The sequence below is a fragment of the Morchella importuna genome, assembly GCF_003444635.1.
Source record: "Morchella importuna strain M04M26 chromosome Unknown Morimp01GS035, whole genome shotgun sequence".
NCBI lineage: Eukaryota > Fungi > Ascomycota > Pezizomycetes > Pezizales > Morchellaceae > Morchella > Morchella importuna.
This window is the reverse complement of record NW_025763432.1, coordinates 273,096-298,544: the sequence shown is the minus strand read 5'-3', so window position 1 is coordinate 298,544 and position 25,449 is coordinate 273,096. Positions and strand designations below refer to the sequence as shown.

General features: G+C 48.3%; 4 protein-coding genes across 4 annotated transcripts; 1 reads left to right on the top strand and 3 right to left on the bottom strand.

Moving 5' to 3' along the window:
- Positions 1–3,895: 3,895 nt before the first annotated feature.
- On the top strand, positions 3,896–5,437 carry LAJ45_09318 (uncharacterized protein; the record flags this gene model as incomplete). Its single annotated transcript, XM_046118861.1, has 7 exons — positions 3,896–3,903; positions 3,981–4,106; positions 4,195–4,412; positions 4,505–4,823; positions 4,884–4,928; positions 5,117–5,122; positions 5,347–5,437. 7 exons carry the CDS (start codon positions 3,896–3,898, stop codon positions 5,435–5,437), a joined length of 813 nt encoding a protein of 270 aa, XP_045967939.1.
- Positions 5,438–11,564: 6,127 nt separating this feature from the next.
- On the bottom strand, positions 11,565–12,652 carry LAJ45_09317 (uncharacterized protein; the record flags this gene model as incomplete). Its single annotated transcript, XM_046118860.1, has 3 exons — positions 11,565–12,061; positions 12,162–12,454; positions 12,519–12,652. The coding sequence occupies 3 exons, from the start codon at positions 12,650–12,652 to the stop codon at positions 11,565–11,567; spliced, it is 924 nt and encodes a 307-aa protein (XP_045967938.1).
- Positions 12,653–13,762: 1,110 nt separating this feature from the next.
- On the bottom strand, positions 13,763–16,047 carry LAJ45_09316 (uncharacterized protein; the record flags this gene model as incomplete). The annotated part of the gene is made up of 5 exons (XM_046118859.1): positions 13,763–13,963; positions 14,026–14,384; positions 14,476–14,891; positions 14,969–15,770; positions 16,014–16,047. The coding sequence occupies 5 exons, from the start codon at positions 16,045–16,047 to the stop codon at positions 13,763–13,765; spliced, it is 1,812 nt and encodes a 603-aa protein (XP_045967937.1).
- Positions 16,048–21,140: 5,093 nt separating this feature from the next.
- Positions 21,141–23,722, bottom strand: LAJ45_09315 (uncharacterized protein; the record flags this gene model as incomplete). The annotated part of the gene is made up of 5 exons (XM_046118858.1): positions 21,141–21,339; positions 21,425–23,064; positions 23,236–23,241; positions 23,415–23,481; positions 23,610–23,722. 5 exons carry the CDS (start codon positions 23,720–23,722, stop codon positions 21,141–21,143), a joined length of 2,025 nt encoding a protein of 674 aa, XP_045967936.1.
- Between the last annotated feature and the right edge of the window lie 1,727 nt (positions 23,723–25,449).

Here is a 25,449-nt window from a genome sequence, read left to right as displayed (position 1 = left end):
GTTTGGTTGACTCGAGTGAGTGATGCAATTGAATGCAAAGATTTCTTTAGATAGACAGAAGCCAGGTCGACTTGAATGAATTTGTGTGATAGAATTTAGCGCGGGGGGTGGGGGGTGGATGATGGGTAGTTTATATAAAAGCGAAAACAAAAAAAGCGGGGAGGGTTTTTTCCTTCCTGAAAGGATGTTACTGGATTTTCGATTTGTGAGGTGAGGTAAGTAGTAGGAGGAGAGAAAAAGAAGAGAAGCAGAAGAAGAAGACGAAGTGATTAATTGATCAAGGAAAATAGAAACGCGGAGGATGCCATCCGCTTTGTCTGTCCAAAGAAACGCCCTTGATCCTTTCGGATATTAGCAAATCGCGAAAACGCGAGGCATGGTAGCCAACGACTAGTAGCTAGTACAATACAGCCAATGCAACTGATGCACCGGACTTGATCATTCTCACTCGAACAAAAACACACAGGGTTCAGTCCAACCGGCACTGCAGCAACCAGCTTGTAGGTACTTCGAATAAGGTATACATACTATCTATGTACATGTACATTCATGTACCCCCTATGTAATCTCTAAAGAAAAGTCATCGCGGCAGCTTTCAATGATGCCCTCCGGATCCCGCGACTTACGCCTTACTTACATGTACTTGCAATAAGAGCACCGGTACTCTACAACCGTATATATTAAAGCGAGTTATTGAGTACATATGTATAGGTTACATGTATGCGCCTAACATCGAGTTCCGTGAGCTCAGGACAGTACTCTGAGACTCTGCATCCACCTCACCGCATTCCTTGGCGCAGTTCTCAATCTGTCGAATTCTAAATGCATGTATATAAACATTATATTGTGCGTACGCGTGTTTACCATCTCGTGTTCTGATAAATTGCTAACGTTGACACTCTGGGGTCTTTCCCAGGATTAGTACTCTGCGCTGACTTCTACATTCATGAATGTCCCAATTGACCAGCATAAGCTTTTTGTCCTTGCAATTTGCCTACAACAAATATAGCTTATATAATTAAGTCCTGAGAATTCTTAGTAGCAACGACCTCACAAAATTTCTCAGGACTTAATTAATGCCCGAGTATAAGCTTGGGTAATTATCCATTTCTGGCCTGTTTAGACAGAGTGAGTACACCTACATGTACGTACCTTCTTCCCCATTTAATACCTACGTATACAATGGTTCTTTGCTGTATTTTGTTCCGTTCTAAGCGTAGCAAGGCACTTCCTGCATTCCACGTTGTACATCCTGTTTCGCCCTTCACAACTGAGCCGGGCTTGCAGGGTACACTTGTAGTCAATATTCCGCGAGACTGGAGCAAGGGGCCATGCAAGAGGTCCGCATAATGTTTTCTACACTCTATCTATAAGAAACGATTTTGGTATAGTTGGCCTTTTTCTTTTGTTTTTGCTTTCCGCGTCCTTTCAAAGTGTCGATCACTTCAAGAGGTTGGTAGGGTTATGTAAGTATCAATTGATAACCAAATCTCTGTGGGGGTTACTTTGCAACTAGCTGATCATACGCATCCAGATATAGGGTATTGGGAGGACGAACCACACTGAACCTGGAGGCCGATGGAGAATTTCTCCATAATTCAAAGGTACCGGATAAGCATTTCTGCACAATCATATCTGCAGGATTAGCTAGATGGTCCTGTGCGCTTGATGACGGCAGTTATGACGGCATCTCAGTAACAATCAATTTGAGGGCTTTCACCGCAGCAGTATGGTAGGTGTTTAACACCGACATTCATTGTGATACTACGCAACTGATCGCCATCAACTCGACCGAAAGCCCAGTCATCGATATATGGAATTGCAATTAAAGTTCTAGAAGGCATTTGTTGGATCGAGCCGCGTAGAGGGCAAGTCTTATCGACATGGATACACCTTATACTCTACGCGAGTACATACATGTTTACAATGTTTCTCCAAGAACGAGATAATGTCAAGTTTTTTCTTCTTCAGTTGAGGAATATCAAGCACATGTAAAGTTATTCTAAACTAACCATATGATTCTCGGCAGCTAGGTTCTCCAGTAAGCTTCAGAGTGCCTAGTCTAGGAAGCGGGAAACCAACCCTAGGATATAATACACAAAAAGTAAAGTTCACATAGCTTTCCTGCTGCATGCAGGGGCTGTCCATGCCTTTAGGTGGCATAAATACCTACACAAAGCCCGTGATATACGGCACGTTGCTGCTGATCTGGTTCCTGGCTAGTCGCTTCAAATGTTAATCATACCCACTCCCATCTTGCCAACCAGCTGGGGCAAATTCGATATTCGGCCCTCAATGGCAATGAGAGACGCGGGGTACGCGGGGGTTATCACGTGGTTTATTTATGAGTGTTTTTATAAGTTTGCGACGCCTTTAGATCCATTGGATAAATGTTTAATTAATAAAAGCCGCAGTCGAGGATACAATATCTTCAAAGGGAAATCCGGTGCTTTGATCTCCGGGTTAGTGGGTTTTCGGCCAGCTCTCTAGTGAAATTTTATCCACTCGAGCGTGGATTACCAAAACTACATATGCTCTACATGGAAATAACTATCTTACGAGATAGTATATTTCATGTTCTGCTGTCTGACTATCACAAGATCTTATTATTTACGAAATTTTTTCAAATATGACCATAGTATGAAATTAATATTGTGTGTTTGGCGGGATTCGGACACTGTATGTTCGCTGTGAATATAAGGTTTTCCACAACCTGATACTCGGATATCTACGCAAAGTCTAGATCTTCTTCAAAAGTTCATCACTATAGAGATTATATGCACAGACCTTATCTTATCATTCAGTGCTCATGATTTCTCAATTCTGTATTCTATTGGCTGAGATTGAACATCTGTTAATTACTAGGTAAAAATTAACGCTCCAACACTGTCATAGCATTCTATCATCTATAACAACTTGACGACTCTTGTGCTCAGGTACCATCAGACGGGAACCTGCATTATATCTGCATGATCCTACCCCGCACATACTCTCCTGACTGGCTATTGGCTGCGGCTTAATAACTCCACTATTTCTTGCTTTGAGAACTTGGGGGTCAAGTGGGGGCTTCTCGACTCAGAAGCTTTTCATAAAAGTGACCAGAGATAACACACATGTACATATAGAACGTGAGATATTAATGTTAAACCTGAGTTAGCTACTCTAGTTTGCTTGTTTCGTGGTGAGAAAAGTCGAGCAGACAAGTTTAAAACCAGCGCATATATCCTCAGGTACCATATGTGTATGACCTTCGTATTAACTACATGTACATGTAGTTATATCAAAAAACATGTATTTCAAGAATCAATAATTCTACTTGGTGTCTCTAGTTCTACCTATCCATGGGGATATCTTCCAACTCGGATCATTTCGGGTACGTCTGGTTTATATTTATCGGATATACTTACTAGAAGAGCATGACTTTCCAAATTTCTGACATAGGCTGCCGAATTAATTTGCCCCTATCATCATAGCATTGAATTCATTATAACAGGCATCCGAACCTTTTTCTAAACACCTAGCATGTTCCGTGGAAGTTGAACACAGGCAATATACTGTACTCTCGTTGGTTGGTAATGTTACTAAAGTTTATTTGGTTGATATTCCACTTTACTGATTTTGTCGTTGATCTCCAATCTCGCATTGAAAGACGGGTTAATTCGTGATCAGTGGACTGGGTCGTTGGTTTACTTATCACCCAGGCCGTGTCACGAGCGCCCAAGCACTTACTTGATCTGTTTATAGTATCTGTTCCCGTCTTGTAAAACTGTACCCCCCATCCGGCCTCCGCCCCAATTGTAAGTACCTACCAATAAAGCCTCTTAAATAATGTCAGCATAAAATTCAGGGGTTTTATGCAATTGGGTTGGTTACATGTAGGTTGGTAATCGATGGCATGGCAGAGTATTTCACCTGGCTACTCAGGTGTTCACTAGTAAAAGGTCGTCCCGTGGCAACCGTATTTAAACTACCGTGCCCAGATCTACACGCATAATAGGACTGGGCAAGGCCAGTTGGAGTAGCAAGGAAGTTCAAACCTTACGCAGCTACCGACCAACAAGAATTAGCTTGTGCTTGCACGTAGATAGTGTGGACATCATTTTGAAGTTAGGTAACTCCGATCTAAACAAATAAAATAGAAGGTCAAATTTTGTGTTATTCCAAGGATAATTATACTTATTTCTACTACTACAGATCGCCTCAACCCCGCGTTAGCCCCGCCATCCCACCATCCTTCCGCCCACACCAATCCAACTTTCGACTTAGGAGCAAACCAATTCATCAACTCATCATTTTGAAAATGTCAAGTGCTTTTCCATCATTGAATAGAATCTCCCGTGAGAGGCTCAGTGCGCTGCTCTTGACAGAGCCAACTGATCAGAAAGTTGTTGTTGTTGATGTGAGAGATTCAGGTAAGTTTTTGCAGACTTTTTTATTATTATTCAATAATGAGTTTCAATCCCTGCGGTTGTTAAAATGCTGATTAGTGGGGTTTAATCAACAGATCACATCGGTGGTCATATCAAATCCTCACGTCATGTTCCTTCAGAAACACTAGATTACAGTGCACCAGACCTTGCACGTCAGCTCCAAGGGGCTGAGAAGGTTGTCTTTCACTGTGCCCTCTCACAGGTTCGCGGTCCTAGTGCCGCTGTGAAATACCTCCGTGAGCGTGAAAGATTGTTCGGAGCAGACTCGACAATAAGGGTCACAGCTGGGAATATTGATGATGATGGAAAGCCAAATGAAAGGGATGAGGATGGAAAAGTAAAAAAACAAGAGGTCTATGTACTCACTGGGGGTTTTGTCGAGTGGCAGGAAAAGTATATTCACATGAAATCTGGGGTTCAGAGATAAACCAGAATACTAATTAAGAATCCTAGATATGGAAACGATGAAAGGCTAACCGAAAACTACAACAAACAATTGTGGGCAGATGGGGGGAACTACTAGAGCAAGACCTGCCGTCATCCCCATAGGAGGCCATTACAACTGATCGTACATGTCGGGAGGCAGAAAACTTGAGGCTGACATACAATCTGCGTGGTGGAGTTGTAGAGTACTGCTACAAGTCTGGATTTTTTTTTCGTGGCTAGATCTTCTATCCAACGAAAAGAATTGAGTGAGTCCACATGTCTCGTTTGTGAATAGCATGCCTGATAGTTCTTACAACCACGTTTTCCAATCGACCTCCTGATTATTTTGTAACTTGTAAAATATACACTCGACCATATACCCCACAGAAATGTCTAAAATCACTATTCAGCGATATGAAACCGCTTGTCATATCTTAGCAAGCCTTTATTATCAGAAGAAAACTAATGATGAAAAACTCTTAACGCCTAGCCCCGGTGATACCGTGGTACAGATATGCATCGATCCTCAATTACGCTATGTTGACGATGCCTCCCTTAATATCTACAAACAGATGATTTAGATCTCGCCGGTTGCTGATCTTGCCGGTATTTTCTGTCTTGTTAAGTATCGCGAGTGCAGATTGATTGTGACATTCGGCGAATTTCCACGTTTTATAACCCCTTTTGACGTGGTCCCCCTCATGAGGCGGTCAAGCTGTCATGCTCCTCCAGATCGAACTCTTCACCCTCGCGGAAGACGCACTAGCATCCGCAATGCCGGATCGTGCATCTTGGCAAGGAATATTACTGGTATGCAACCCAACGTCCTTGACGTTGGGTACAACACGGACCACTCTCATACGCTAAAGGTATACTTTGATTGGCGTATTAGTATATCACAATATGTGTCCCACCAATGGTTGGATCGGAATTTCAAAAGAAAACACTAAAGCAGAGGGAAGACACTTACCTAGTCTAATCCCAGGCTTCCTGGAGATATTTCCTCCTGCATACGTGTATAATTATCTGGTACATACATGCATGGGAGTGATGAGCCGGTCACGACACTCCCCACATAACTATTGTAAGAACCCACAATAGAACTTAACCTCGTCTGGTCTAAAGCCTCACTGCTAGTCGTCACTTAGACCTATACTAACTTCTATTTCTAAAGAAATGACCGGCAAGACTTTCGGCTTTGTATACGATAGCCTGAGGGAGGAGAAAAACAGGGTTCAGCTTAGTAGGTTCGAAGGCTGTCGGCGTTTTTCACCGGTGAAAACTAAGCGATTTTATGAAAATAATCCAATGAACTGAATCAAGTACGTAAAAATATCCCACGATAGTTTCTGCAGCCTTTCTAGCCGAGTTAGACGCTATCATCACTTCTGTAGTCATCGATGATCACTCGGACTTTACAGGTTAATACGTGTATATATCCAATATTTTATACTGAACTAATTTATAAGAATTATTGGCTTAAACTCGGTCCAATATCAAATTAACCTGAAATTGAAACAAACAGTACACTTGTCACTTGTACTCTAGGTTACCTGCATAGCCTTCGATACTTGAAAAAACTGTTGGTTTTCACTCCTCGCGCTAGTCGGCTTCGTGTTGGTGTCTGGTGCTCGACCTAGCTAATAAGGATATTATTGACCCTTTTTCCTTGGGCCAACTAAAAAAAAAAAAAAGGTACTCTAGAAAGATTCATGCCAGCACTCAAGTTGCAGTGTGTACACGACGAGCACCAAACCGTTATAATCGATATGTGTGAACTGTCACGAAGAGAAAAAGGCTGATTGGTAAACCAGGCGCTGGAGTTCTTCAATTGCCGAGGACTTCAGGCCTTGGCCAAATCGAGTAAAAAGTGAAACGTGGATTTTTCTTATTCTTATTCTTTCGTTGACTGTTAACTGACGAATCTAGAGTTTTTCAAATTCTCGGTGAGATTTGATCCTTATCCCTTAAACCGTCAGGCCGAATTACAATGGGAGACACTTAAACCCTTTTCGGAAACATGATAGGATCAACGCCTAGAGACTTGAAGTTGTAGTCTTCATTATGCGTGACAGGTTGCAAGATCCAGCGCTGCTTATATCACGATTACCATAAAGGGTTTAAGTGTCTCGTTGCAATTCAGCCTGACGGTTTAAGGGATAATGTATATATGCTTGGGAGAACTTAAACTAGATCAAACGTGGGGTAAGGAATCAGTTAAAGCAAACTAGGTAAGTAGAAATGCGTTTTCATTTTTTCCCTCTCAAATATGGAGGCACACCTGCTTTACCGGTTAACAGCGCAGCCATGTTATGCCATTTGCCGCTCCAATGCGGCAAGTACCCGCGCCCAGCGCCACCTAGTTTAATTTATGCAAGAGCACCGACCAATAAAATCTTACATCTAGTGGCTATGTCAACGAATTTCAATAACATATGTAAATACAATACTGTATGTGTTTCGGAAAAACTACTCCGAAACCGAGAGCAGCACGTATTTCCCGCCGTAAGAATTTTAGCTACATAGCGTGCCCATTTATCCACTTTTAAATGGGAACTGGAGCCGCCCGAGAGGGACTAGTAACAGTTGCGCTAGTTCTTCCACACCTCAAGCGGTAGGATTCAAAATCCATGAAACGTGGTGTGCCGTTTTTAGTTTATACTATGAACAGTCTAAAAGGATATTTATGTTCAATTGATAGAGTTCCTGAAGCATCAGACGTTTCGTCAGTTGCTCGCGGATCATTAGACCTTAACATTGAGTAAGGCCTGCATGAGCGCATGTAAGTCTCCGTACAAACATTTTATTGGCATAAATTACTAAATCAACAAGGAAAGGATATACTGACGATATATCACAGGTTTGACTCTTCGGGATGGTGCGTTATTCAAAGTTATAGCTCATCTTCGAATGTGAGCAGGAAACGCCAAAAATTGGGTTGAATCACCTACGTACATAAAACTTACGTATCCACTCAGATGGTAAGAAAACAAATTATACTCCGCTAGACCCATATGGCCTAAAAAGTAAACAAAAAACATCTCAAAATTCCAAAACCAAGGTTCAGAACCTTTCGAAATTTCCTCTAAGCTACACATGTACTCGAGCTACATACATCAATGCTAAAAAGAAATATCTTCTACCAGATCCGACCGGCAGTGAACAAAAAATGCCTGGGGCCACTTATATGCATGCGGCCTGCCTGACGGTTTCGCCACGTGCGATAAATTGCTTTACACATTGTGGATCACCGAAAATCCAACCCGGTTCATGCAATGGCCCGGGAGCAAGGTAATTTGACACCCCCCCAACCTCACTACTCTGGCTCTTCCTCCTCTCAGGTGTAGTAGATCGCGGGTAAGATTCAGATCGAGAAGATCTTACGGGACGGCACATCATCCTAGCTGTGTCGTTCTTGGGGTCGATCCCTCTCCCTGGGCGGCCAGGGCCTATAGTAGGGTATAGGGGGAAAGAGGATATTAATGGGAGGAATCAAAATAGGAGGGAGAGTCGATTAGTGAGAAAGAAAAAGCAAAGAAAGGATTAACCTACCGGGGCAGGGTACATCCTGCATGAGGTGCTGCTGCTGCGAGTAACCATAATCTTTTTTTCAAGATTTGCGAATTGGGGGAACGTCGACGTTGAGCTGAGCTAGTGGATAGCTTCCGAGTGATCTTTAGTGAAGCACTTTTCCATTGTGAAACCCTAACCCTGACACGGTCAAGTACTAGATCAGACTGCATGTACTCTATGTATATGCAGTATCTATGCAGTGTGTGCTGTAGCGCCGGTCGGTAACTAGTAATGAGCCATTTTTATTCTACTCTATTCGAACCTTTCTCCGTTTACCGTCTTCTCCCAGCCGACTTGGAGATTTCAATGGGTGGTTGTGGGGGTACTGGATATCGTTTTCTGAAAATCACTTCCGTTCGGAAAAGAGTCAATGATTGCAATGTATGTTATGTTGTATAGAATCACCGCGCGCGCGAGCACCTCTACACGTCAACTAGCCCCACTCTGTACCCACCCTACTGTGCAGTATGAAGATCATTGAAATATTGATTAATATGATATGATAGATGAGGCACGCAGTCATGAGTGTATGTACGTACCTTGACGTCAGTCGATCAGAATACCAAGACTTTCTTTCCACCGTTACGTCTGGTGTCAAAAAATTGAAAAGGTACTAACTTAAGCTAATCATCGGTGAGAAGGTTAAAGTTCACCGCAGCTAGAAGATATAGATATATGCACATGCACGCCAGCCATGTGCCGGGTTTCATGGCGTGAGGATTAATATCAACATGGGGAAAGTAAAAAAAAAAACCGGAAAGTGATATATATCCATGCTTGTACATGTTGTAGGAATCGATATTATATTTACCTTCTTTGCCCTGCAGCTAGTAGCCAAGGAACGGCAGGGGGCTAGATGAAGTACATACGATGTCGACGCCGCTCAGCTTCGAATCGGAACGTCACGTTGGGCTCTTTAACCCGTAGCGAGCACTATATGGAGAGATTTATTTCTACATCTGAGAGACTCGCTCGGGGGGAACTATGTATATGTAATTAAGGGATTCTCACATTATCTGTCTACCAGCCGGGGTCGGGGGATCATCCCGTTTAGTATATCGTCATTTCAGTTTCATTGTAACTCAGCATTCAGCCCGTAGGTGGATCGCAAGGAAATCACCTCCCTCTAGGAAAAAATTTCATCTTCTCCCGGTCTCTCCCCGGGTTCGTACAGTATGTACCATATGGCCGGCCACAAGCCTACGAAAGGGTCGGTAATTTTTCTTTTAATACCAATATACCCTATTGGACCAGTATCATTGCTCACCCAGGCCATAGCCAGTAGTACCAGGAATTTGGTATCTCCGTCCAGGGATTATTACTACGCCCATTGGCTAAGCGGTCATTGATCTACATGGAAAGCTTCCTTTCTCAGTGATTACAATTCCACATCCATGGCCAGTATCGAGGCCTAATACATCGAGCCAAGGATGAGCAAGCTACATATAGCCAATGGATGACAACTTGCTAAGAACATCTTTTTAGTTTCCATTGAGTGGTCGTGGGGATCACGTTACTTCTGTGGCTCAGTATGGTGGTGATTGCAGAAGTGTTGACACCTGAAGGAACGTGTGGGTTAGGGTTGTGGTTCTGGGGAGGTTGGCTCGGACTACTAGGTGGGACATGTAAGGACCTTCGAGGGGATTTGGAGAGGCGTATGGACGTACAGGTAATTCGGAAGAAATATTAGCTCTGGACGTATGTCTCAAACGAATTTTTTTGGCTCCTTCTAGCGCAAGCATCAACTAGATATCAGTATCTTTCTATCTCTACACGGAGAAGACCAGTACAGCACAAGAAACCTCCAGCACAGCTCAAACTCGAGATTCTAAAAGCTATCGATTACTCAGGATAGCCTGGGCCATAAAAACAACCTACGGAAAAAACATGTTTAGGAGCCCGGGAGGTACACAAGTAGTAAGGAGGAGTTTCCCTTACATTCATTCCACAACTAGTGCTAACACTTACAAGCAAATACTCAAAAATCTCCCTGCTATCCCGAGATCGTCAACCTCAACCTACCGTCCACTCTCAAAGGACACCTCCCTCCTGTTCCCAAGCTTCCGTAGGCTCTAGTTCCTGACTTGACGACATCGAAGCTCTCAGGGTTAGGGCAAAGGAGAACCAGATCAATTTCCAATCCTAATCTCGAGGAAGTCGTCTTTGGATCTTTCCAATCTCCAATCAGTATACCAACATCGCCTTGTTCAGCATCGGACTCGATCGGAACTTACCTTGAGGTCAGAAATGTCTGGCGTGACCCATAATATATCGAAGACAGCTGTCATGTCGTCTTAAGCTTTACCGTTGTTTGGTAGCCACCTGTCAACCTGTCTTTTGGCCGGTCCATTTCTTAAGTTAGAACCCTCAAGCTCCCACACACATGGAGCTATGTAGCAGTAACTGGCTTCTTCATATCTCGTCTCGTCCCCCAAAGGGGCCCAACCTGATACTCTTCTCACCAACACTACAAGCTTCTATGTTCTCGAGCTTTGCTATCCCGCAACTTCGGGACCTATCGACATTTCTCGCCTCTGTCTCTTGGAGCTTGAGTTGAAGAGCCGTTCTGTTGAGGAAAGGACTTCCAACATATATCGACGGATGGCGGCATACCGGAACGGATTCGGTGCTCCCGCAATGACACATTACTACCGGTACCGGTACCGGTGCAGTGAACCAGACGTCTCCATGCTTTATATATACTGGCTATCCGCCATAGACTTGGCTTTCATGGATCATTCCTTTCCACAAAGCCCCGTAGGTGGCTATAGCACTCCCGCAGGCATGAAGAGAGGAGATTTATTCTACGGCCATCAATATAACGTTTATCCCCTACGTACCAGCCAGCCAACCAATCCTCCGTTTATTTTCTACCGATGAATGCATGTATCCTCTAACTAACTACTTAGCTATGTATGCTAACTACTACCTATGCTATCCTGGACATAAGAAATGGAAGGAAAGAAGTACAGATTATACCGCTCGTTTCGACATACTCACATCACACATCACGCATCACACATTCACCAACACCAAAAGCATCCCGTGGCCAAGTTAACATAAACAAGATCCGCCAAAAAAAAAAAAGTAGGACTATGGTCAGCTACACATACTGTCATCTCACCTCGTTCCACCTCAATCCTTCCTTTTCCCTGAAAACCCGCCATATCCGTACCCCCCACTCCTAGTAACTCCCTTGAACCCGCCATACCCTCCTTCTCCATAACCCGCACCACCTGTACTCGCCCCACTAACCCCCCTCACGCCAACCCCATTCCCGATAATACCTCCTCTACCTCCACCACCGCGCCTTCGTTTCCTCAACATCACTCCCCCCACTCCGACCAACCCCATTAAAATAACTATCACCAAGACCCACACAAGCAAATTCCCTTCGTCATCCTCAATTTTCCCAGAGCGCAACGATGGCAACTCAGTCGACGCATACCACCTCACCGCAAACCTCAGCGTCAGTGGATCTCCAATAATGATCCTCGTCGACTCCAGCAGCGGGCTCGTGCTATATGCTGTCGCAGAATCAATCACTCCTGGCGCGGAGAGGTGGAGAATCACATTCATACGGTTTGCGATATGGAGATGCGAGAACTCGAGTTTCCCAGCGAGAGAGAAAACTGCCCACCACCAATCCCTCACATTAGCACCACTACCCAACCAACAGTTATCAAACCTTCCCCCCACTAATAAACAACCACCACCAGGAAGCACACATACCCAACGGGACCCACTCGGCCCCCTCGACCGAACCCCCAACGCCAACACGCCCCACATCAAACCCGCCGCCCAGCGGCCGCGCCGGAATACGACACGCGAGCGGTGAGTCATGGTGCACATAGAACTCCAGCAGGTGGAACATCTCGTCCGACAGGAACGGGATCGTGCAGTTGAGCTCCCTGTGGTCGCGATTGAAGCCGAATGCCAGCGGCGTGTTGGTCTCGTTACATGTTGCGAACGGGCTGTACTGCAGCGCGCCGGTGGTGGGATCTTGGATATGGTCGCCAGTGTCACTTTTTTTGCGCTCACGTTAAAATGCGAAACATCAGAAGTAGAATTGAGCAGCAATTAACATACATGGAGCGACTGAGGCAGGAGACTTCGATGCGGTCTGCATAGACGTAATCGGTGTCTTCGGTGGTGTCTTTGGAACTGCGCACGCCGTGGGCTGCGGACAGAAGGAGTGGAAAGATGAATGGGCGTAAACGCATTGCGAGTGAGAAAGAGAGAGAGCTACACTAGCTAGAGATAAGGATGACGATATGGATTCTTGTGCCTATGCTGACAAGGACAGGGTGAGGTGAGGTTGTGGGGTGAAAGACAGCGGGTAGGGAGGGAGGCAAGGGTCTTTTTTTTTGATATGCGGACAGATAGCTGATAGGTAGCTCTCTTTGTTGCTGTCTGTACAACCAACGAACGCGGTTATGCGGCGGTCACCACCTCAGAATCAAAGGGGCCACCTTACTCTAGACCTATGTCACTTGCAACCTCAAGGAACCTCCTTGGCTGGACGCCTCTAACCTCTTTCGAAAAAAACTCAATCTCAACCTCACGCCATCGACATCGCCACTCTACACTTAATTATCGTGACTTTTTCCAGTGTGCTGTGGTAGATATATATATGTGTTGTGGCTGGATTCTTATATCAAATTTGAATTCTGTGATAAAAACATGAAAAAGAAAAAGAAAAAAAAAGAGAAAATGACAAGCGGAACACCACATATTGCACCTCCCCCCCCTCTTTCAAAAACCTTTACACGTACGTCACGACGTGCGTGCGCGCGCTCTCTCCTCCTCTCTCCTCCTCTCTCCTCTCTTCCTCTCTACTCCAACCTACCTACTGTACCTTTCGTGTTGACTGAACCATCACCTACCCACCCACCCACCCAATTGCTTTTTGTGTAATCCCTCCGAAAGAAGCTCGAAGAAACAAGAGAAAAAGTAACGTGAAAAAAACCCCGACAGGTGGAAAAAACCAACAAAAAAAATGACCGCAGGAAAAATAACAATTGATTTGGCACGACGGTAGAAAAAAGGGGCTGGAGAAAATGAAAAATATCCACGAGATATAAAAAAAACAACACAAGAGAAAGAGTAAAAGAAAAAAAACAAGAGAAAAGAAATAATAGGAATAAAAAGATATGATTTGGAAAAAGAAAGCCCTCCCTCCCCCTCTCCCCATCCACCCTTTCCACCGCCCTCCCTCCTGCCACAACGTCCGGCCTCCGCGACTCTCCTTTTTTTCCAAACCACAAAATCACACTCCCATTTTTTTCCTTCTCTCTCTTTTCCTTCTCTCTATTGATCTTCTTCTTGATCTTCTACCTATCGATGACACTTCCGGGGCCGGGATCCCTGACGCTGCCGGGCTCGCCGGTGGCCAGCTGGCCGGGGCGGTTGTAGCTCCATCCTGTGAACTGCTGCTGCACCGACTGGCTGAGGAAGTCGCCGTCGACGACTGAGTCGGTGGGCACCTCACTTGTGAATTCCTTGTCGAAGTTGGCCGTGTCCATGGCGTTCACCTAAGGCATCATATGTTAACATTCATGTTTGAGAGCTCGAAGAGTAGATGGGGGGTACACACCACATTGGGCCTAAAGGTAGGCTGGATCTTCTTCTGCAGCAGACGCTTCCAGTCGACAGTCTCAAAGAACCTGTGAGCCTTGATCTCTGAGGCACCGCCGGCGCCGAGACGGCGTGCGGGGTCGCGGTCGAGCAGGCGAGTGAGGAGCGACTTTGCGTCGCGGTCAATGTCGGTGGGGAACTGGAGCGGGTCCTGCAGGATCTTGCGGTACATCTCGTTTGTGTTTTCGTCGTAGAAGGGCGGCAGGCCTGTCAACATCTCGTAGAGGAGCACACCAAGGGTCCACCAATCCACGGTCTTGGTGTAGCCTTGGCCGAGGAGGAGCTCGGGGGCGAGGTATTCGGGGGTTCCGCAGAACGCTGGGGGGGTGGGTAGATGTGTTAGTAAGGAATTACGCTTTATTGCGAGTGGTGTTTGGAAGAAGAAAAAAAAAGGGGGGGGGGGGCATACTGTTGGTTCTGTCCTCTTCCTTCATGTTCAGCTTGCACAGGCCGAAATCGCACAAGGCGATGTGACCGGTGTAGTCGAGGAGGATGTTCTCGGGCTTGAGATCCCTGTAGATGACATTGAAGCCGTGCAGGCACTCGAGGGCGCAGAGCAGCTCGGCCGTGTAGAAGCGCGAGCGGTTGATGTCGAACTTGCCCTCGCGCTGGAGGTGATGGAACAGCTCACCGCCATTAACGAACGCAAGAACGAGGTAGAGCTTCTCGGGCGACTGGAACGAAAACTTGAGCGGCACGATGAACGGGTTGTTGATCTGGGCGAGCACGGTGCGCTCGGCGAGCGTGTGGTTGACCTCGGAGCGTGAGATGATGTGGGCTTTGCGGATGGTCTTGAGCGCGTATACTCGCTGGGTGTCACGTTTCCTATAATAAAATCATCAATATTAGTAAGGGAAATAATAAATAATAAAAAATAAAAATATCCAAAATTGATAACATACTTGACCTGCATGACCTTTCCAAAACTGCCCTTCCCGACCACCTTCAACAGGTCGAAATCATCAATAGTCAAGGGCATATCCTGGTTACGCCTATACTCAACCCCCAGCTTGACGCTCCCCGTCGAATTACTCAAAGCCACCCAATCCGTGCCACTAAACCCGGGGGCCGGCGGCTCACGGCTCTTCTTCGACGACGGCGGCGCAGGCTCCTCAAACCTCGGGTTTACGCGGCAGCTACCGAGGAAGAGGTCCTCGTCGCGGCCGCCCGAGCCCGGGTTGCGCATATATATGCCGAGACTGAGCTCGGTGTCGCGGCTGACATCGAACTTGTACTGGGTGCTGTATCCCGAGAACATTGGCGAGTCGAGGGTGCCCGAGTTTGCATTGACGATGACCTGGGTCTTGTCGAATTCGATGACGCAGTAGGTACGGAAGAGCTTTGAGATGTTCCTCTGGTGGCCGTGCGTGTGGGCGGCGGACGAGTTGTTGGCCGTTGTGGGGCGCGAGCCGGGTCCGCTGTGCGAGGAGGACGAGGACGGCCGTTGCGTGTTGTACTGTTGGTGCGAGGGCGGAAGTGAGAGGGACTTGGCTTCATGGAGAGTGACGATTAGCAGCCCGGGCTTGACGGTCGATGTGGGGTGGGCATCGCCGGGGTTGGTGGAGGTTGAGGTGGGGACTGTGCCGTCACTGGCGACAAGCGTGGCGGTTGAGGCTTGGGCGTTAGTGTTGGGGGTGATGGTGGAGGTGGAGGAGGACCGCGACTCTTTGGATGAGGGGGTTCCGAGGTGGGTCTCCTTGAGCTCTGTGGTGATGGGGGGACATTGTTAGCAAGCTCCGCTGAGGGTTGTTCAGCTCGAAATTGTAGTTTTACGCCCGGGGGGGGGGGGGGTGTGAGGCTCAAGAAAGGGGATGATATATGATATGCAAAGAAGTATATGTATATGTATATCAAATCAAAGGGGGTGAGGGGGGTGATAGTGGGTAGGGGGGGTGACATCAAGATTCAGCGGATGAGAAGGAGGACGAGGAGAGATTGTTTATTCACGTTTTAGAGATTTTGGTAGCTTCCAGGACGACATATTGATGAATGAAATTTTGATTGTAGGGGGGGGGTTTAGTTTGGGGGGATGGAAAGAGTTGACAGTAGTAGCAGCAGCAAAGCTACGTTTATCTAAGTATCGATGGTGAGATGGTTGACGAGGAAGAACAACAACGACGACGACGAGGACGGGTTAACGACAGAGGGAGGGTCTACGGAGGTGATGTAGAGTCGTAATGATGGTTGATAAAGGAGAAGGGAGGGAATTGAGGTGAAGTAGATGGAGAGAGAGGTAAGTAGAGCAAGTAGTGGCAAGGACAACCAGTGGCAGAACAGTGAAGAGCTGCTAACGGAGGCTTGGAAGGGGGGGGAGATGCTGTTGATGATGGGGGATGGAAAGGGAGAATGGTGGGACGGGAAAAGAAGGAGGGAGTGAGTGAGGAAGGAGGAGGGGTTGACGGGATAGAAAGGGCTGGGGGGTAGCAGAGAGAGTCAAGTGGGAGAGGAGAGAGCGAGCACTGTTGCAGGGAAAGCTGGAAAGCTGCTGCAACCGACCGTGGCGGCGGGAATGGGCCAGGAGAGAGGTACACAAAAGGAGAAACGGTCGCCCTGGCCTTCGGGGGGGGGGGGGGGGGGGGGGGGCGGAGAGAAGGTTCGATTGTGGGGGAGCGGCCTCTGCTACTCGACTACTCTACTGCCGCTGCTGCTGCTACAATGCTGCTTCTGCTTCCTCGCGCTGCCCTTCTTCGTGGAGAGGAGGGGGTTCCGTGTCGGCCCTTTTACTAAGCCCATCCTAACGCCTTTTAGGCGGGTGTATGGGCGAAAGAGCACCGTGCTACGAAAGGGGATCTGCAGCGTTTCTCAACGAAAAGAGCCTCAGGACCCTGATGCCTCCTGAAACGAGCCATCTTCAAGGAGGGGTATCTACCTGTCACGAAGGTTTGTAAACATATATAATGATCCCCCTAGAGTACTGATCTCAATCGATCATGCTCCCCCGACAATCAACCGCAACATGAACCTAAATACAAACACACCAAAACCCTGCCATGTTTGTTTGAGCCAGGTTCACCAGTAGATTTGTCGAAGGACCGTGATGTCTTTCCAGCCAGTAGCTTAGTTACAGTGCAGGCTCCAAACGACAGACTCGAATCAAGTGGTTGCCACCGGTACACACGGTAGGCCCATGTAGGGCAAATATTCTTTTTGTGCAAGACCGGGCGCCAGAAACCAGCTGCCCCCCCCCCATGCTTCCGCTTTTGATACGTTGCCCCCCTCACCAAAAGAAGCCAACATAGCGTTCATTTCCGAGCCAAAAGAGATGTTTGTGCCAAGGGTCGAGTGAATCTCTCATGTCACTCTTATCTCTAGCAACAAATCATTATGCCGTTCTGCTCGTGGGGGGAGTGAAGAGGCTTTTTTCTTGCACAGTAATCATTGGCCTAGAAGGGGATGGAGGTAGGCGGGGCTGTCTGCCTGGGTTGGATTCGCTTCATACTTATTTAGATTCCCCCTCCCTCCATCCCATCCCATCCCTCCCACCCCATCCATCCCATCCATCCATCCCATGTGAGACACGTTTTGTATATTAGCTAGTGCGTAAGTATAATCTTTTTTTATTATTATTCTTGGCTGTTCAGAAGAAGATACACCCAGTCAGTCACCCACTCGCAGCAAGAAACGGAGAGACCGGTGCTGAGTCTGGATAAGGATTGCAATACGGCCTACTTACGGAAAGGGGTGGAAAGGAGGGAGCGTTGATCCCCTCTAGAATAGTTTCGGCCACTGCACGGTTATTTTCGTTCGCCGGACCTGGTGAAGATGGTATATAAATAGCTTTTCAATCTTCTTCTGCTTCGTTTCATGAAACATGGGTGATTGCAATAATATGAAGCTCTGATTCTGAGCGCCCCCTTCCCATCGACTCTAGCCAGGTATTTTCGGACAAGTTTCTGTTGTATAGTACGCGGCTTTGGAGGCTCATCAAACAAACGCCTATGTATATAACTGGAGCGACATCTTCATTGCCCTTCTCATGAAGACTCGACCGGGGGAAACCTTCACACTGCCGCAGATTGCGTCACCGACGCATCTACCCAGCACCCAGCTGAACCTTCAATGTCAAACCTTAAGCAAGCTGCCCACACAGTACATCCTCCAATTCCACTCCACGAATAGCCCTTGGGCTGGCTAGTGTACGTACTTTATCTATCGTTTCCCGCAAGGATTGGTTGGCCATGTCCGGAAATCATGCAGTCATGTGGTTATGTATCACTGAGGCCCTGACCCCAGCGCTGTCATATCCCTGAGGTTGATGTCGCTGCTGCTGCTGCCTTTGGTACAAAATTGACATACGACGTTACGGGTCGGTCCGCTAGGCAGCGAAGGAGGAGCCCCATTACGTAATACTAGCCCAAATTAGTAGCTCTTTTGGGAACGAGTGACCTTCCGTGATGCAGTGTCCGTTAGACTTTGTGGCGGGGAGAGGGATCTGGTTAGAGTTTGGGGCGACACAACAACGTCAATCGTAACACGTGTGAGGGGTAACGGCGGTCATGAGGAGAAGATAAAGTTGTTAAGATATCAACTGCTCACAAACCATCTGTGTGCTCTGTCGCACCTTTCACGAATTGAAGGTTGGAGGAAAAGGTCTCCTATAGCTAGCCGAGAAGATATACCAGCTAGTCTGGTATATCTGTCCTCCTTCTATATCTAGATATGTTGCTAAGTGCTCTCTCTAGCTACGAAGACATTGCCCTCTAGTCACCGGTATGAAGTTTACAGTGTTACCAATATGCGTGTACATAACGCTTATGATCTGTCCTTACATCCTCTAAACTGCATGTATGACCGGGCCGAGTCTCTAATCCACGGCACACGACTACCCACCACTAGTCCGGCCCGGCCAGACACTTCAGAGATACCGATGCCATCCACCTCTAAACAGGCGGCAACTGCAGAGGATTCTGTTTTCTACACCTCCCGAGGCATATAGCGGTTTTCTAGTTCTACAAATTATTGAGTAGTATTGATGTAAGCAAGCAAACAAATACAAGCACCAACGCGACCACTACGTCACTCACCCTGACGTCAAGACCCATAATATAAGCACATATACAATACCCCAGGGGGAGTAAGGCTAATTTGTTCTGGGTTGGAAGTAGTAGCATTGTAATTATGGATACTCTCTTTGCACTCGAGTAATGGGTGCGTAAGCCCTAGATCGTGCCAGAAATATATCTTGATGTTGACCCCAACCCGAACCCCTCTCTGGCCAGTTTGGCATCCAACGGTGCTCCGGTGCTCTACGACAATACTCTAGCTAGCTATAGACCGCAAATGTATGTAAGCCTCGACCCCTCTTCCTCCGCTCCTGTAGAACGGTAAGCAGTGATATATCTAGCTCTATGGGTTTCGATATTTCGATATTAGAAAGACGGCGACATTCACCCAGGGCCGGAAAGGCCAGATGTGCACTAGGTAGGGTGCAGTAAAGCAGGTTTTTGAGCCCCGGCCCGCCGACGTAGAGAGTGGGCATTAGGAGGCCCTGCAGGTTCACCTTATATATATACGTAGGATGTTAGGGATATCTGGCGGGCCTTTGGCTCTGTCCTTGTCTCAATGAATTCTTCGTACAGAGATACACTCACTTTCCTCAGCTACATACATGTATATACCTAGACCTAGCCAGGTACGTACATATGGGGTCAAAATCGAGAAAGCACGACCAAAACGAGACAAACTCCGCCAACTACATTAGGGCAAATCAGCTACCATATAATATACCAACGACACCCCTTCAAGAGCACGCGGCTTCAATTCGCAGAGATCATTGACACTCGGCCGGCCTTGACTCATACAGCATTCTAGCTCCATATCCATAATTCGCCCCCGTGATATATATACCAACCCTCTGCCTCATAAATCTCACCGTGGAGAGGCATTGCTTTGCAGTTTGACAGATTTCAGTGTACTTATGTGCCGCACTGTTAGAACCTAGGGACGGGATGCCGAGAATGCTGCGCTGATTATGTCTGCTTCAAACGCCCAAACCTCTACCCCGCCAAATCTAAACACTATCCCCCTCGATCAGCACTACATGTATCCTCCCATATATAACCCATTATCTATCTCTGCCATAACACCGTAGACAAACAAGACTTTAATTGCGTTTTTCCCGGCCGGCCCCGGTCGAAACCCCAGCCACCACAACAGAACACAAAGCCACCAGCTAGTTACAACTACCCAGCACCCAGATACGACGCCGCCCACCCCAGAGCATGCAGAGGAGACCTTTACCATGTAAAAGCACTCCAGCCCCGCGCCGACACTTCGCAGGCCTGCGACTAGACCTCCGTACACTGTAGGAGGTGACTTTCACCCTACATGGTCGAACCTAAGTTTTCACTAATGTAGGAGACTTCTACGCCTTACTCCATGGCCACTATTGCTTCAGCTACGTACATGTACCTAGAGCTATAGCTAGGCAACTATTAACCAGGCCTAAGATCCCGCCCAGGGCAGCGAAGAGCTAGAGACCATAAACACCCAACCCAAGGAGTGACAGAAAGCGGCGCACTAATTCTAGCAAGGGCCTGAATCCGACCAGCGTAACGAAGCAACGGCCATACTGACTACTACTTAATCTCTAACCTTACCTAGCTATAGGTCAATGATCACCCGCCCACGCTACATCAAATCACAAGCGCTCACTCGCCCCTCCCACTCATCCACGTGCCCCCAATATTCCCATCCCATCCCACCCCACCAACCATACCAGCCAAAGCAGCGCACGCGCAACTGATTAGGGCAGATTCATAGTGATTTTAAACAAACGACTACCGCAACTACTACTACCCAAGTCAGTAGACCATTACCCCCGTAAGACTAAAGAAAAGAGTAAAAAAGTGAGAAAAAGATAAGGTAGTAAAAAGTCAATAAAGTAGCCCATCCCCATATCCCCCCCACCTGAAACTACATTTAACTAAATCCCCGAGGCCATAAAAGCCCCCGCCCCCACCTCCCACCTCCCATCCTCCTTCACCCCGTTCCGAGCAATAAATCACACAAGCAAAGCAAGTTCATAGTAAAACACAGCACGAAAAAAAAAGCCTAAAATTACAACCCACAGCCCTATATCTTCCTAAACGCAAACCCGAGATAGAACCCACACGCGTCCCACTGCTCATCATCGATCGCAAAGGTGCCATCGCGGCCCACAACACCCATACGCTCCGCCAGCACCTTCAGGTCCCGATCTTCGCGCTCCTCGCGCCAGATGTCGTGGAAGGGCTTCTTGTAGATGAGCTCGAGACTGTAGTCTTCCGCGATTCTGCAGCACACATTACGCATTAGCCACCGCCTTCACACCACCCCCCACAAACCCGCCCGCCCGGGGAAAAAGAGGAAGAACTTACGCTCTAAACGCCTCCCACGGCACCACATACTCCGGCACCTCCTCCACCGCCTCCTCCAAGAAAAAATTATACCTCCACCCCCATGGCGGCCTAAACACCCCGCTACGTGGCGGCGGCTCCGCAAACCTCACCCGATACTTACTATTCCCCCACTCCTGGACCCCATTCTCCGCGCCCTCCCCCTCCTCCGGCAGCATCTCCTTCTTCTTCTCCGGGTCCAAATGCTCCCCACGGACCCGGCTCGAGATCACATCGCTGCTCGGGATCGTGCCAATGAAGCGCCCGCCCTTCTTCAGCGCTCCCGCGACATTGCGCAGCATGGTCGCGCACTTAGTCTCGGACTCGAAGGCATAGTGCATACAGAACATCATCGTGACAACGTCGAAGCCGCCGCCCTTGCTCCACCGCGTGGTGGTGCCCGGGCCAACATTCGGGTCCGCGCCAATATCGGCGATGATGGGCAGCTCACCGATCCAATGCGACCAGCAGTCCATCGCGTAGAAGCGGCCGTCAAAGAGCTGTCGGCCGCCGCGCCGGTGGCCACCGCGCATCTGGTTGTAGCGCTCGCGGGCGTCGTCGATAGAGACGTCAGCGGTGTCGACGCCGACATAGAGCTCGACTGGCTGCGGGGCGCTCTTCCATTTAAGAAGGTCGCCGCCCTTACCGCAGCCCATATCGAGGACAAAGATGCGCTCGCTGCTTGGGCTGGCGCTGCGCGGGTCGTAGCCGTCGTTGGGAGAGAACTTCTGGATGATGGTGGACTTGACCCAGTTGTTGAAGCTGCGCAGGCCCTTGATTTGGGAGTGGGTCTCACGCCAGGTCTTGCCGAGCTCGCGCTTGTCGTTGTAGTGCGCTTTGACGATCTCGTTGACGCCGCGGGCCTGTACGCTCTCTTTTGCGATGCGGGCGGCCTCGGCTTCGCGTTTTGCGATCGCGGCGCGGTGGGCCTCGCGTTCGGCTTCTGTCAGGCGGGCGCTCTGGCCGGGGCGTTTTCGCTGGCGCGGGGGGGAGGTATCGCGCGTGGGGGGAAGCGGGGGCGAGGGGTCACGCCGAGGGATCAGTGGCGGTGGGGGCGAGCGGTATCGGTACCGTCCACCGGGGGAGACCGGACGACGCTGATACGGCTGCCTGTCACCACGGGGAGACCGGGAGCGTGACCGGCGACGGGGGGCATATATGTTGCGCTCTCTGGGGGACGACCCGGAGCCGCCGCCGCCAGCACGCCTGCGTTTCCCGCCATTGTCGTCGTCGCGGCCACGGTCGTGGCGTCTTCGGCGGTCGTCGTGGTGCGGGGAGTTTCCTCGTCGGCGTTTTGCGTCGTCTTCGCGGGCTCTGGGGGGGGTCCCACCGCGTTCTCGCTCTTTCCGCTTCAGCGGTGGAGAAGATTGCGAGTCGGGCATTTTGGCGGTTGTTGTTGTTGTTGTTGGGGGAGAGGAGGAGGAGGGCTTGCTCAGAGTTGGTGTCGTGGTTGGGGGAGAAGAGGCATCGTCAACGGGGCTCAGGAGGTCGCCCACGGTACTGATGCGGCGGCGGGGCTCTCGCTCCTGGTCGGCTCGGGTTGCGGCTTCGGCTGCAAGTGCTTTTTGCTCTGCGACCTGCTGCTCGGTGAAGCAGTCCCGTGCGGAATCGTACATGTGGGGCTAAGTAGGGGGCCCCTGGGGGCGTGGGAGGGAGAGGGGGGGTGTGATTGTGGAGGGGGGGGGTGATGGTGGTGGTGGGAAGCGGGTGCACTGAGTGTGGATTGGACGGGATCGATGGCGGTGTTTGATGTGTGTGATCTGAATGTCTGTCGGACCGTCTGCTGTATGTACCGAACTCTAGGCACACGTTAGCTAGTCTGTCTGTATGCTGCTGCTGTATGTCTGTCTATCTTTTTTCTGTATGCTTGCTGTATGCCGGTATCTGCTCTAGCTGGAGTGAGTGTGAGTGAGTGGTGGGATGGGTAAGTTGGGTAAGGTGTGTGCAATATCCACAACAATGAACGACCTACGTGGGTCTTTCCTTCCTGAGGGGCCGGAGATGCAAATGGATTGGTCGAGGACGTGTGGGTGAGCTGCCTGAAATCCACACTGTGGGCTGGGCTGGGCTGGCTGGGCTGGCTGGGCTGTCTCTCTTTCTCGTGCTTCTGTTCGTTCTTTCGCTCGCTCGCTCACTGGCTCACTGGCTCACTGGCCCGCTCACTCACTGGGCGAGGATGAGAGGAAAGAAAGAAAGGTCTGGCCGGGGTTTGGGAGGGGGGGCGAGGATGAGGGTGGACGGTGGTTGGTTGGGCCAGGCTGGCTCCTGCTGCTGCTGCATTCAATTCATCACAGAAGGGCTTTTGTTTATGTAATCGCACAATGTCAAAGGAATCGAGGGATGATGGTCCGCATATTCTCTCTATCTTCTGTCTGCCCGTCTGTGAAAATCCCTCTCTTTAATCTACTCACGCAGGAAGTTACGTATGTATGTACTCTACCATATGAAAGGATGAATCCAGATCGAACGAGTAGAAGGCCTGTATACCCGGCGTTTTAAGTATAGTCCCATCCTTCATGCTATCAATTCCTTGCAATTGCTTGGGCTTGGGCTTGGATGGTGGTCTAGTTTGAGTGCATGTATGTAGCGATAGATTTTTCGACTCAATCGTGATGGGAAAGCTCAATTGAATTTTTGAATTAATGTGATATGGACTCTCACATTCTAAGCGATGCGAAATTTTTCACAACCAGGCCCGCATCGCATGGTTCCACGCAACATTTCAAAACGATGGTTGTGTCGGCATTCTGCTTCACATGTAGGTATGTCATGTATGTACCGGCCGGTGCTCTACATGTACCTGGCTGGCACCATTAGCCGAAGATAGCAAACGAGTGAGATCTCATGAGCCTCAGGCATCCCATGTGGGCTGGAGAGAACCTAGAAATACATTTTCAAGCTGAAAAGCCGTGCTCCCACCTGAGTGCAGCACGGGAAAATTAATTCCTACCTTACGTGCTATGGGGCGCACACGCATTGTAGGAAACAGTTTACCCCCAATGGCCATCTGAATAACAACTTTCTCTTCAGTCACGATAGCAAGGCAACGGTGACGTATTTCTAGCTAAACTCGGTCCCAATTGTTCGAGTTCTGTAGCTAATGGATTCACCCTGATCCGAATCGTTTCTAGCCTTTGCTTTTTTAAACCTTCCATTGGTCGCCGATTGTAGATGCAATGAATTCCTAGAGTCTCTATCATTCTGCTCACTAAAGAACTACCCGAAATGGTCAATTGTAACTTAATATAGCCAGATCAGGGAAGGGTGGGATTTCGGGCGAGTGATATGTCATGATCCGCTCTCGCATCTATCGTGTCGCTTGTCTTTAGATATATACTCGCGTAGCGATAAAGACCCGTCATTATATAAACCGGGAGGTAATTATCGTTGGATATGGTAATTTACAGTCTTCTGACAGGGTTCCAAATATACTTAGAATTCACCTAACTAATATTGCTTAGGCGTCCTTCAAGTCCCAGTTCTCTTTGCCGGTGAAGTCCATCCCTTCAATGGTGACTAGACAAAATATATAACTCGTACGCGGTCTAGATACTTGTTCTAAAGATAATCTGGGTAGCAGACATCACCGAAGGATGTTGTCTTATGGGTTAAAGAATTCTAAGGGTATACAGCCCGTAAAGCACTATTGAGACACATGCTTAATGGCCAACCCAACTATAGAGAAAATTCCTTCTAGGGTAGGTTATGAAAACATATCTCCCATGATATGTGCTGAATTATTTCAAATATCTCCCAGGTAAGACCTATAGAGCTAATCTCAGTAGACGGTGCTGGGCTAACTTAGCTCTCTCTTTCGTTCCGACTCTCCACTTGAACCCTATGTGTACCTACTACAGCAGGGTGTTGTCCTTTCTTCTTGCTCATATAAATCGGCAAGCGGTTTTATTAATCTTTGAGTAGAACGTTCCCCCTGTTAGTGCCGATATGCTGTTCGAAAGGGGATTCATGCACCCATTGGTATTATTCCCATGCTTGGACGATATATG